Below are 14271 nucleotides of genomic sequence, written 5' to 3'. Positions count from 1 at the left end.
GATCATGCGCGTGGCTCTCCTCTGGACTCTCTCAAGCTTCTCCACATCCTTTTTGAATTGTGGAGCCCAAAACTGGATGGAGTACTCCAGCTGCAGCCTCACCAAGGCCAAGTACAAGGGGAGAACGACGTCCCGGGATTTGCTCGAGAAGCATCTGTGGATGCAAGCCAGTGTTTTGGTCGCTTTATTAGCCGCAGCATCGCATTGCAGGCTCGTGTTCATGATTAATTAGTCTATCCGTCTGCCCACCTACACTTCCCCTTCTCCCCTGTGTAAATTCAGCAGTATTTGAGGTATCTGAAGATAAGGCCTACATCTCAGCTGACTTTGTAGGAGCCTATACTTGGGTGTTGCAGTACTGTATCTAAAATAGGTTCTTTGCCTCAGAAGTATGATTTAGATGGACATAGTGAGATACCTAGGTGCTGAGTAGGCAGTGGCCTATAGCAAGCCAGAAAGAAATGCTAAGCACCCAGGCATGGCTGAATGCCTTTTGCTTGCCAGAATGTAGCTGCCTGTCTCAGATGGTAGTTAGATTCCTTTATTCATTTTTAATATAAGGTGTCTAGAGAGAAGCCTTGTAATAGACCAGTTGTGATAGTAGTGCCCACCCCTTGCATGATAATATAACGGATAGAATGCACTCAGAAACTGGGAGATCTGAGCTCTAGTCCCTCCTCCATGGCAAATCCACAGCATATACTTTCCATAAGGCTGCCTTAACCACCAGCTGATAGAGCAGTCTGGTGGGGCACCATTAATGCACTTTACATTAGGCAGTCATTGGTTTAAAAAAAAAAAAATTTTAATAGGGACCCAAATTTCTCCTCTCCCAGGGAAGTGCCCTCATCACTAGGCTACACAGTGAGGCTCTTCTAGCTCAGGACTCTTACGTTCTTGACTGCATAGCGGCCTGGTTTTAAAATGATGGGATAGAAGTTGCCTCCACTTAGGCAATGCCAGAAGTTGTCAACCAGGGGTATGCATACTCCCAGGGGTACTTGAGAAGGCCCTAGGGGGTATGCGTGGGTGGGCAGGGATGGGGCACTTCCACGCACCATCCCAGACTGCCGCACAGGTGCCTCCCACCTGGCCAGATGCAGGGGGCAGGGGAAACTTGCACTTGGAGGCTGCCCACTCTCTGTTCAACTGTACACCCCCACCCCCCGCTCGACGTCTGGCCGTGGAGTACACTGCTTCATGTCTGGCTGCCAAGGGTACACTGATCCAAAAAGGTTGAAAACCCCTGGGCTACACTGTACCCAGAGGGTTTGGGCACTTATCTAGTTCTCCACTGCCTTGGTGAGTGCTCTGACCACTGTGCTGCGGAAATTCTGCAGAAATTGGGCAAGTAGTTTTTCAGATTGGATCACTTCTGAGTCAGCATAAATGTCTACATTTAAAGGCATAAAGATCTATTCAAACTATATTGAAGGTACCTGATAAATTTAAGCATTTGAGCAATTTTAGGTAGCATGTCAATTTGGTTCCCTTCTTGCAACACAGGCACTTGTGTTCCACCAAAGTCTAATTTACAGGTCCAGCAGAATTGTGTGATCTGGCCAGAATACTTAACTTTATGCAATGGTAATCCTCTTTTGGTGCTGTCTAATAAGTTAATAAAATAGATGGGTTCGCTTTTTATTTTTATTTGCTTATAACGTTACTGTTCATACTCTTCTGAGATAAAATGTTTATGGTAAGATGACCATGAACTTTGTTCTGCTGAATGTTTATATTTAACATTACTTTAACATAAACCTCCTCTTTTATGTAATATTGCTACTTTTTGAATGTGTGCTCTGTTTGTATAATGGAACTAGGTACAAAAATGATTTAGTTCTCATAGAGAAGTGAAGTTGGAAAGGGAAGACAAATGGCAATTCTAAAAATATCTGATCTGTTTTAAGGCCCTGGAGAAGGCAAAAGAAGCTGGAAGAAAGGAAAGAGTGCTGGTTAGACAACGTGAACAAATTGCGGCTGCAGAAAACATCAACTTAGACCTCACTTATTCGGCAAGTATTGAAATGTGTATGTGATTTTTTTGAGGAAATTCAGCCTGCTGTGGTGCACACATTTTATTTGAGTTCCTAAAACAATTTTCCATATCAGATATACTGAACTTTAAAAATATTTTTTGAAAATTGTTATTGTAATTGTAGAAAATAGCAGTTCCATAGTACTGACTTGCTGCTAATACTACTAAATATTCATTATCATTTTTTAAATAAAGGGTTTTTCTTCTGGACTTTAAGTTACTAGTAAACTTTGCAACAAAGGTATCTCAGGTACCCAACGTGTAGAATCTAGGGGCACCAACACAAGTAGTGAGGCTGCTCTGATGCGCTGTAATTACAGCGCTTTGGAGCAGACTCGAAAATAGTAGTTCCCAAAAATCTTCCTTTAGGAAAAGATAAAATACAAATAGTAGGGTTCTCTTCCCCGCAAATAAAATAATATCTTTTCATGGCAACTTTAGTTTGTAATTACCTCATACAGGCATGAGTAGGTGGTTATCATGATAAAAGTATACAATTATGAGAGCATAGATAGACCAGGTGCTTCTGAAGAATGAAAGAACATCAGTTACATTTAAAGGTAGGAGAGTTAAAAATAATAAAAAATATTTTTCATAAAATAGGGGCATGAATATAGATACAGGTAACAGAGGATAAACAGTGGTGCTGTGGCATGCACAAGCTCTTATCCTGTGGTAAATAAAATCCAACCTGCTGTACCTTGCCCTCCTTTCATGCATGTGTGAAAATGGCTACTATGGAATATTTCACCTGCCGTAAATCCTCACCCACATTTACTTTGTGTTAACTTATTTGTTTACTTATGCCTTTAAACTGTGGAATTAACTAAGACAGAAAGAGACAGAGAGGGCCCTCCAATTTAATTTCAGGTCTTCTGGCTTTATTCAGTTAGAAGCTGTCAAAATCTACTCTGAGGCCAGGGTGAAAGGGCATTTTTGGAGGGTCACTGTATAAGATGAAAGAGTTTCCTCTTTTTGGATCATCTGGGCTACTCTGGAAAGCATGAAATGAGGCAAGTCTTCCACAGCCTTTTCACAGGACCCTCGAGGACCAGAAAGTAGTTCAGCTGACATGTGGTGTATGCTGTATGCCTGTTGGCAGATAAGCACAGCGAGCAGGAACCATAGGGCTTCTACAGCTGGGCTGCTGCCAGGTTTTGTCCTTTGCTGATAGGATTTGCTATATCTCTTCTGGAAATAAACCAGGATTGTGATTCCAGGATCTGGGCCACATCTGCTAGCTTCTATAAGTAGATGTTGAGATGCACAGCACAGTTGAAGACTAATTTCAGTGTATCTAGCTGAGCCATAATGAAGGCTTTTGGAAGATGGAATGCACCCGTTCAGCACTATTTTGAGGCAATGGATGAGGCAGGGCAGCAGCTGCACCAGCCAGGAGTGGAGGACTTGTATCTTGGACCAGGAATGGGCAGCCACCCCCCTTCATTCTTCATTAGGGTATGGATGGACTTCCTTATCATATGGGTAGTCGTCCGAACTGCAGGACGTGCAGTGCTGCCATGGCCCAAGATGACAGTACTGAAGTTAGAAGTGGGCCAGTGGGACATGCAACATGGATATTTGTCTGAAGAGGATTATGTCAGAAAAATGTGGCTGATTTCTTAGATAAGAGCATTGCACTGGATCTAATCTATCTAATTTAAGCACAGAAAACTGTTAGTTAAAATGGAGGAAATGGGGATTATTGCTGTAACTAAACTGGATAAGGAGTTGATTACAAGGGACATTGCAACAGGTTATGTTGAAAGAGGAGTTACCAAATATGAGAGAGTTGACTGTTGTGTTCTTAAAGAATCAGTCTTTGGATCCACCCTACTTAATATTTTCATTAGCAACTATGGTCAGTCAGTCAGTCAGTCAGCATGCATGTAAGAGCACTCTGTGCAAGAGCCAGACATGTACCAATCTGTAAAATTTGCATAAAACAAAGTTAGGAGGTATTTCCAGTACAGAGGATAGTTTATTTATCATACAGGGTACATAACCTTTTGGAGTACAGCAGTAGACATGGCAGAAGGTTTAATAATACAAAGTGCAAAGTTGTGTACTGAGGGACTAATGTCAAAAACATCTGTAATACAGTAGGAGCTAATAGTTTGAAATGAACAGAGGAAGAGCTGGACCTGGGTGTATTTGTTAATTATAGGAAGACCATGAGCTGCTAATGCAGAATCCTTAAAAAAAACCCAGACACTAGTGCAAGTCTATGGTGTATTTTGGCAGGGTATTTTTAGGTGAGACCAAGTATTAATATCACTGTACATGGCATCAGTAGGACTCAGGTTAGGATATTACATACACATCTAGTCACCATTGGTTAACTAAGATTAAGTTAAACTGGAACAGGTGCAGAAAAAAGCTAGAATGATTAGGGGAATGCAGAATTTGAGAGAAGACTAACGGAACTTGCCTTGTTTACCATAGCAAAATGAAGGTTGAGAGGAGTTGGAATGAAACCTCTACAATGAAAGGTTGAAAGAACCAGGTGTATTGTTTAGAGAAAAGGAGGTTAAATGGGGAGAAGATGGCAATTTTCAAATATTTGAAAAGCTGCCACATAGAAGAGGGAGAACAACTGCTCCTCTTTACTACCCTGGCAAGATATGGGGCAGTCAGGCAAAGAAGATTTAGATTAAATCTCAGGGAAAAAATCCTACTGTGAAATCAATAGGACGATGGAACAATCTGCCTAGGAAAGTTATTCCTTCACTGGAGGTTTTCCAAAAGTTGGATAGGCATTTGTCTGGAATGCTTTAGGACTACTACATCCTGCATTTACGCAAGAGGCTAGGTTTAAATGGGCATTTATAGACGTGCTTTGGGAGTTGGCAGGGGAGGGCAGTGTTTTGGTTTTAGCTGCTCTAATTAAAGCACCCAGAGTGTTACATGTATCGGTATCCCTGCACTAAAAATGGCAGCCGGGTTGCTTTAACTCAAGCTTGTCAACTGAGCTGCTCCCATTTTTCAGCACAAGGATGCTGATACATGTGACACTGGAGTCTTCTCTGATGCACTGTAATTACAACATGTTGGAGCAGCCTTCCTGCACATGTGTAGGTGCCCAGTGACTCTTCAAGTTCTTTCCAGTCCTGGTTCTATGATGTGATCATGGGAAGTGAGTATCAGGGAAAGAGAAGAGATATTCAAGTCAAAGGATAATCTTGACAAAAGGATCAGATGAGTACAAAATGGTCATAAACAAATTTAGACTGGGGATTAGAATAAGATTTCTAACCATTAGAGGAGTGAAGTTCTGGAATGGTTTTCCGAACAAAATCGTGTGGGCAAAACTTAAATTGCTTCAAGATAGCAATGGGTAGGTTTTGAAAGGGACAGTATAGTAGCGCAGGGATGTTTCTGGAGAGGATATCAGAGCAGTGGGTATGTGGCTTTGAGTATTTTTTTGCTCCCCTAGGGGAGTTGAATGGACACCTGTTCTCAGTATAGGATACTTGCATCTGTGTCAGATAATCTCACGCTTTCAGGTTTCTGCTGGCTGCTTGTAGGGGCAGGAAGAAATTTTCTTTCCCCCTTGATGGATTGCTTGACTGCTGAGATTTTGTATTCACTTTTTTTTTTCTCTGAAGCATTGGGTGTTAGCACTGGCTACAGCTTGAACAGTGGGGCCAACTTTTTTGGCAGGCATGCCACAAATTACCTCTGTATCCACGCAAAGTGCCACTCTGATCTCCTTCTCCTCCTGCTGTCTTCTACTCTGTTTTCTACCCTCTGCCCTATCTGCCACTGTGGTGCCTGGTCCCCTTCCCTGTTTTCTGCTTGCCACCCGCAGATGCTGCTTATGCCACACCTGAGCTAGGAGACTGATTTGGGAGAACTGGATCTCTTAACAATACTGGGAAACCTCTTGGGCTCCCAGTTGGCAGGTCTTGCTTTTATGCTTAAGGCTGAACCAGTCACCGGATATGGGGTCAGGAAGGAATTTTCTCACAGATCAGCTTGGCAAGGACATTTTTTTTCTTTAAATCTTTACCTTGCTGTAGTGTGGAACGTGATCTGCTTCCTAGGATACTCTGAGTGTATTTTACCTGGCAGACTCCCTGCCTTGCAGTAGCTAAGGCATTAGTGTACTCTTTCTCTCCAGCTCTCATCTTGTGGCACATTGGGGTTTTTTAACAGGTGTTTTGTCACTGTGGTATGTAAAAGGGGCTGGAGTGGATATTCTTGTGAACTCTTTTCCTGAATTGGTTACCTGGGAACATGAGGGACTAGACTCATCGGTTTGGAAAGTTCCCTCTAGCCCCGTATTCCTAATATATTTGCATATATTTACAAAATAAAACTGTTTGTCAGCTGTTTGTCTTATCTCTTCCCAGCATCTTATATACTGATAGATTTGGGATGTAAAATATTTACTAGTTTTCTCTTATTTTATATCTTGATTATCTGAGGAAATTTCAGCATCATTATTTCTGCTTTTTTTTTCTTTTTGGCACATCAAAATTATTACCCTGGATCCTCTGATTTATATTGATTACCTTGAGAGAGGAACATGTTTTGTCAAGTCTCCTAACTTTCTTTTTTTCTCAGGTTCTTTTCAACTTGGCCAGCCAGTATGCAGCTAATGAAATGTATGCTGAAGCGTTAAATACATATCAAGTCATAGTGAAAAATAAGATGTTCAGCAATGGAGGTAGGTTGCACATCAGAATATCAGGTATTGATGGCCAGGCATTCACCAGACAGGCAGTTTTGGGCTGGTCCTTCTAGTAAAGGGACAGTATGCATTGCTACTTGTACAAAAGCTTATGGAGGTGGCTTATGCAGTCTCGCATCAAAATTTGCACAAGGAGACTATTTAAAGGATTGTATAAATATTTTAGAAGACTATTTAATAAAGCACATTTTCTTTATCCTTGCAATAGGCAGATTGAAGGTGAATATGGGAAACATTTATTTAAAACAGCGAAATTATTCAAAAGCTATCAAATTCTATCGTATGGCTCTAGATCAGATTCCAGGTGTCCATGTAGAGATGAGGTGAGTTCATACTATAAACATTTTGATGCCCAATATTTGGGTTTTTTATATAGTGCATATATAGTTAAAAATATAACTTAACCTGTATTTCTTTAATTAGGATTAAAATAATGCATAATATTGGAGTTGCTTTTATTAAAACTGGCCAATACGCTGATGCAATTAATTCATTTGGGCACATAATGGGCACATCCCCAAATCTGAAAGCAGGCTTCAACTTGATCCTTTGTTATTTTGCTGTTGGAGACCGTGACCAAATGAAAAGAGCCTTCCAAATGCTGATTGCTGTTCCATTGGAAATAGATTACGAAGACAAATACATTTCACCAAATGTAAGTTTAAACAAACCAACATTTACATATAGATTTGTAAAGAAGTAAACTTTCTAATGCTAAACTAAAAAAAATCTTCTATATAGACTATGCTGTTTTATCAGCACGAGTTCATTGGTATGGCAGTACTAGTCGCAAGTGATCAAACTCTTGAAAATGCTTTTGAAGCACTTTCACCCCTTCTAATTCCCCAGGGAAATGTAAGACCCAAATAAAGTCAAGGTTACACATTGTGATCATGAAGGTTTTATTAGTATTCATTTGGGCTGATTGCATAATTTGCTCATTGCTTTGTCCCTTTTATAGATATACAATTTCTATAAAATATTTGTATGTTCAAATAAAATTACAAGAGGGACAAAGCACACCATGCCTTGCCAGGGTGCTCGCAGAGGTGGGAGCTGTCCCCGCTCCCCACACCCCTTGGACAAGCTGTGGCTCTGTCCCCTGCCCCAGCCCCACTCCCTCCCTTGCTGCAGGTGCCTTGATCTGCCCCACCATGCCCATTCTCTCCCCCCTCTGCTTTCACTACAACAGACTTACCAGCTGCACACAGCTCTCCATGCTGCTGGGCTGTGCTCCTCATTGCCTACATGTTGCACTGCGGCTGTGCGCGTGCACAGGCATTTATCAGCCAAATTATCGGTCACATTAGGCCAATTTCTGATAAAGTCAGTTTTCTTTATATCAGTGTCAATCCAATATCGGAACAATGTATTGGTGCACCTCTACTGCTCATGGTACTGAGCCAAAGAAAAAATAATAAACTTAAGACATCTCTGAAAAAGGCTTAAAATGGTTCATTATTTAAGACTATGATTTTCTATTTCTATAAACAAGTCTTCTATATTCCATTGGAGATGTCATAATTTCCCTTTTTTAGAGGTGCAAAGCTCTTATTTCTAGCTGTGCTTGCTCTATATGGTAGCAGCATCATCAGTCTTAAAGCTGTCTTGGTGTAGAACTAAACTAAACTAAAGTTTTATTGGAAAAGAAGAAAGCATTTTTGTGGCCTATCTTTGGGATAAAAATACCACGAATTTTCAATTTACTCAAAAGTTTGATGTGTTTAGAATTAGTGCTGGCAGCTGGATTAATGAGTAGACTACAAATAAAGCAGTCAAAGATGAATAGTTAATTCATTTACCACCCTGAGCAATCTGGATTGCTTGATAAACTGGGCATAAGCCAATAAATACATATTTCAGTATAGCCAGATTTAAAGTCATGTATCCAGGGTCAAAGAATGCAGGCTGCACTTATAGCATGGAGGATTCTATTCTGGAAAGCAGTAACTAAGAAAATTACTTGAGGGTTGGGGTAGATAATCTGGTCCACATGAGTACCCTCTTTAATTCTGTATCTGAAAGGGTTGATGTGATCCTTGAATGTATTAAAAAGGGAAAAAAAAACAGTAGAATACTAGGTTCAGTTCCTGTGTCTGTGCTTCAGAAGGGTGTTGAAAAATTGGAAAGCATTCAGAAAAGAGTAATGAGAATAATTAAGGGATTGGAAAATGTGTCCTAAATCAAGATTTTAGTTAGTTTATCAAAAAGAAGATTAAGAAAAAGACTACTTAATTATCTACATGTGAAACAAAGTTGATAACAAAAGGCTCTTCAATCTAGCAGGCAAATGGAGAAATGGTGTCAGGCAATTACACAAATCATAAGGGTAAATAACCCCTTGGACTACTTGTTAAAGGGCAGCGGTAGATTCTTCAATTTTATAACCCAGACTGAATGTTTTCTTTTAATTCAGAGAAATGCTGTGGAGAGGTCAGACTAGATAAAAGCAATAGTTGTTTCTGGCCTTAAAATTGATGCTGTAAGTGTGAAGTGTAATATAGATAAAGGAGCAAGCAGACAGCATAAGGCTAGTAATCAAAAATTTAATTTTTTAGTCTTGTAGTTAGAATTTAACCATGCCAATAATTAATTATGCCAAAATTTACAGCTCGGACCGTATTAATTCATAAAATGTTATAAACAATATTTTAAAGAATAATATTCCTTGCAGAATCATTTCAAATTGGAATTATCTTTTCTAAAACATAAGACATAAACAACAGACATGCATTATGTATTAATCTGTATTAATTTCTATACGTGGATATTTTGTCTGTGTAAATAATTACAAACACACACTTTTATAATTTTGTTGGGTTTTTTTTAGGATGATCCTCACACTAATTTATTGATTGAAGCCATTAAAAAAGACAGTTTAAGAGAAATGGAGCATGAAAGGTAACACTGGAATCATACGGATCTTTCCATTCCAAATCAGTGTCACTAATTCCAAGGTGCCCAGGCTTAGAGTTGCTCCCTGTTCTAAGGGGGTGGCCTTGCAATGCACCATACAGCCTTTAGTTTTGTCTGTTGGACTTGTGAAAGTGTTCCAAGATATGCTGAGAGGTGTCCCAGCGCAGCTGATCTGCTTCATTGGGTGAAATGCATCTCCTGTTGTCCTGCCTGTTGGTGCTGTGGGACAATAGGCAACATTCTCCCATGGGTTCATGGGCCTGGTCCTGCACACCCTGGGAATTCCTGCACAAGGTCAGGCCCCTCAAGCACTGGGAGTGCCTGCCTGGCTTTCCCCACTTGCAAGTTGTGCCCCTGGGCTTTCTAGGGCACTTCTAGGTAAGTGAGGAAAGTTGAGGTTTCCCCACCTACCAAGGCATGCCCTGAAGATCCTGGGAACGTATCATGGTCTTGGGCACAGCAGATCTGATTCATCTATTTCCGCCCTGAGATTCAAGTGCCTGAAGAAGGTTGGAATAAGTTTTTGATATTTCCACATCTATTTTATATGTTCTTTGTCCGTTTCTATATTTTAATCTTAAAGGAAAACAATGGCTGAGAAATACATAATGACAGCTGCTAAATTGATTGCACCAGCAATTGAAACTTCCTTTGCTGTAGGCTATGACTGGTAAGAATTTTTTTTTTGTTATTCTAGATATTTGTGTGCTAAACTCTGTCTGTAATTATAAAAAACAAATTCACAAACAGAAACATACAGTTTAGATTGCATTTTTCAAACAGAACACCCAAACATTTTTTACTCTGGCTTCATGGCAATGCCATGGGAAGGAAACAGCTGAAATATATCATGAGTTATCCATCCACAACAGAAGAGTTTCGTTGTATTACAAACTGTAGAATCATAAAGAAATGTAAATGTTAGTCACATTGGCATGCAGTATCTTCATAGGCACTAATTATCTCAGAGAATCATGAGATAATCTCAGAGAATCACTAATTAACTGTGGGAATCAGTTATACACCCTTTATTTTGCAGACCTAGTGTGGTTTCATTTATAGAACTTCTATGCATAGACCATGTCACATGTCTACACAGCAGATAAAAAGGCTGATGGGGTAAGAAAGTAGTATCATAGATGTATATGTATGAAGTATAGATATGAACCCCTGGTGTACTATGGTTCTCTGGTGCACTTTTTATGGTTTTTCTTCTAAGGAAAAAAGAAGCGCCGTGTAAGGATAATAATAGTAAGAAAGGTACCTTCTCAAAACTTGGTATCCCTGTTTCTTAAGTTTTTTGGATTGTTTATCCTTGCTTTTGGAAGAGTTTGCTGTTTGCATTTTTTTAAATCTCTAATATTATTGACAGATAACACACACTCGGACCATGGACATGTGCTTACAGCCTCAATTCAACCTCAGTTATTTTTTATGGAATGTCCTTACTAAATTAAACCGTTGTTACACAGATGTGAAGGAGACTTGCAGGGGGAGAAGAGCTTCACTTACCTACTCCCCTGCCTATTAACACAAAAAGAAGTTAAACTATATATTATGTATTAATATGTTCAAGTCTTCCAAATCCTACAGCTATGTTTTGTTAATACACCTGTCTATAAACAGAAATAACCACTTACAGTGAAAAACTGTTTAGTTCACTAAAGCCCACAATGTGGTGTTTGATGATTAAATATTAGCCATAACCATATTATTTCCTTCTGTTGCTGTTCAAACTTACTGAACCTAAACAGCAGTGTTAGGCAAGAAAGAGTTTCTCGTTACATAACTTGTTAACAAAAAAAATCTGGTGTCTTTATATCCCCTTGCATGATTGCGATTAAAGTTACAAAAAAAGCTTGATGTATAAAATGCATTAATGTATTTTATACATTAAGCTATTTTTCTGTAACTTTCAGTTTTTACTCAATTATCCCTTGTCCTATCCCATAAATGCTAAACACTTGCTATGCATGCATATACTGGGCAGGGGGTAATATTCCTCATATCCTAAATAGTTTTTGATATAACTACAGATATTACTTTTCTAATACTATATTACAAGGAAATTAATGATTATGATTTATGATTAGATACTACTGGTGATTCTTGCCAAACTGATAAGAAACTGTAAAGCTAGCTTAACCAACCACTCAAACTTGGTTTTCAACTGCTTTGTGTTGATTCATGCTATATTATAGTTAAAGATGTACTGTATTTACTCAAATCTAAGACTGCCCTGAATTTAAGATGACACCCCCCCAATCATTAGATTCCATGTATGGAAAACATATACATTTGTTATAATTTTTCAGGCATAAAATCTAATTATTGAAGGGTTGTTTTGAATTTGTCCTCTTCACTGCTATAGCAGGGAAAGTAGTGACTGGTGAGGTGGGGTCAGGTAGCCCCCTTGCTCTCTGCCCCTCCACTTTTCCCTGTAGTCTTCCTGCCCCCCCTCCACTGGCATCCCACCACCCCAGTTCCCTACAGCCTTTGCCTGTCTCCCCCACTCCCCACAATCTCTGCCTCTTCTCCCCGCACTTCCCTCCCTCCATACTGTCAGACCCTGCTTGGGCTCTGAACTGCACATAACAATAAGTGGGGAAAGGAGCAAGGGGTAGGGGGGCAGAAGCTGCAGAGGGTAAGGGAGTGGTGGAGCAGGAGTCTGGCATGGGTCTGACTTTGGCCCTGACCCAGCAATAGGTGCTTGCCCCCCATCCCTAGGCACACACATTATGCAAGAAGCCTAGCTAATTTGAAACACAAGGAACCAAAAACACTGACTTTGAAATAAACATATCCATATGAATTTGTATATATGCAAATTGTATATAAGCTCTGGAGTTTATTGTTGCCCATTAATGGCACATATAGGTGTGCCCGCTGTGCATGATATTAGACCTGCACCAAAACACCTATGATTTATCATATAGTTCATTGAGCTGGGCCCCAGCAGTCAAGAATGTTTCTGGCCATGGTGACCCCACAGCCCAAAACTGCTCTCAGTATGTGTATGTATTCCATATACCCCTCCCCACAAAGGATCCACATGCTAATTAGTCCTCTACTCACACCTGGAACCAGGTGTTCTTGTCACAAGTCCTGGGACCAAAAATGTATATGCGGATGAGGTGCACAGCTACTTCATCCAGCTCCACACCAGGGAGGGCAGGGCCGCACTGCTCACATACAACAGCCTGAGAGAGGGGGTGACAGAGCCTCTTAGATGTTTGGTGATGTTTGCCAGATATTTAAGGCTCGTGATGAAATGACAATAATTGGAAACAGGAAGAAAAATGCTGCTCAGCTGTGGCAGTGAAGAGGAAGTAAAAATGTATTTAATATAATGTTTCACTATGACTTGAAAAAGAATTGGTGCTGAGGGGTACTGAGCACAACGAGCACTATATCTTATTCAGACAGATTGCACTAATCTAGCTTTGTGGTAGGTTCCTATTGATATTTTTGCCTAATATGGGCCCTGTGTTTTAGGGACATGCTCAGTATGCACTGCATTCAGTCAGCTTCACAGTTGTGTTCCATGACTGAGCACATGCTGCTTCTGGCACCAGTTTAATGATAGGCAGTGTATTTCCTGTAGGCAAATGTAAGACCAAGGGGCTTTTTTTCCCTGTGCTAATTGGGAGGTGGGGAGGAACCCACTTGTATTCAAGTAAATTTGGTACATTTCATCAAATTCCTTGCCTTCAGAGAAATTGAATAGGGGCAAATATTCTTTAGATTGTAAACTTGATATTGAGATATCTTAAAATGCAATATACTCATTAGATTATAATTTGATGATCCTCTATGAGGAACTTTCAGATCCATCTGCATCCTCTGGTTAAAAAGTGTTAACATTGGCTATCTAGAATAATTAACCGCTTCTCTCACTGCAGATACTTTTGTAGTAATTGCAGTGGGTTTTGTTTTCAGTACTATTTCTTTCCAGTGACTCCAAGAGTTATCCATAGTCTTTGTGAGAAGTGATTCACGTGCCAGACAAATTATAGCATCTGCCAGGAGTGATGGTGACAAGTTGTTTAACGGTGTTAGCCAAACATATAGTGATAGCAAATCATGTACTTTCAGCTTGTAAGGAAAATGGGAAAGATTCCAAAGGCCATACAGAGGTGTTCCTTCCATCAGTTTAATTCCAGGCAGTCTAGAATAATGTACCATTTATACAATAAACGAAGGCTCCAGCCCAATTTCATAGATTTCATAGACATTAGGGCTGGAATGGACCTCGGAAGATCATCGAGTTCAGCCCCCCGCCCAAAGGGCAGGAAGGCAGCTGGGGTCATGGGATCCCAGGAAGATAAACATCCAATTTGCTCTTGAAGGTGTTCAGTGTAGGTGCTTGAACCACCTCCAATGGCAGGCTGTTCCAGACCTTGGGAGCTCGACATTAAAGAAATTCTTCCTTATGTCCAGCCTGAAACAGTCTTGCAGTAGTTTATGACCATTCAACCTCACCATCCCTTGGGGTGCTCTGGTGAACAAACGTTCCCCCAGATACTGGTGGTCACCCCGATAAACTTATAGGTGGCCATCAGATCACCCTGAGCCTGTGCTTTTCCAGGCTAAAGAGCCCAATAGCTCTCAGCCTGTTGTC

General features: G+C 40.3%; 1 protein-coding gene across 2 annotated transcripts in view; it reads left to right on the top strand.

The window, feature by feature from the left end:
* Positions 1-14271, top strand: part of IFT88 (intraflagellar transport 88) — a 72937-nt gene that overhangs the window by 12748 nt on the left and 45918 nt on the right. For both annotated transcript variants that reach the window (XM_019530187.1, XM_019530186.1), the window contains exons 9-14: positions 1911-2015; positions 6608-6710; positions 6943-7057; positions 7158-7389; positions 9565-9635; positions 10234-10320. In XM_019530187.1, the coding sequence (XP_019385732.1) occupies positions 1911-2015; positions 6608-6710; positions 6943-7057; positions 7158-7389; positions 9565-9635; positions 10234-10320 (713 nt within the window). The remainder of the gene's footprint in view (positions 1-1910; positions 2016-6607; positions 6711-6942; positions 7058-7157; positions 7390-9564; positions 9636-10233; positions 10321-14271) is intronic.

This window comes from Crocodylus porosus, unplaced genomic scaffold (assembly GCF_001723895.1).
Source record: "Crocodylus porosus isolate Cpor-Errol unplaced genomic scaffold, CroPor_comp1, whole genome shotgun sequence".
Lineage (NCBI taxonomy): Eukaryota > Metazoa > Chordata > Crocodylia > Crocodylidae > Crocodylus > Crocodylus porosus.
This window is presented reverse-complemented; position numbering and strand designations above follow the sequence as displayed.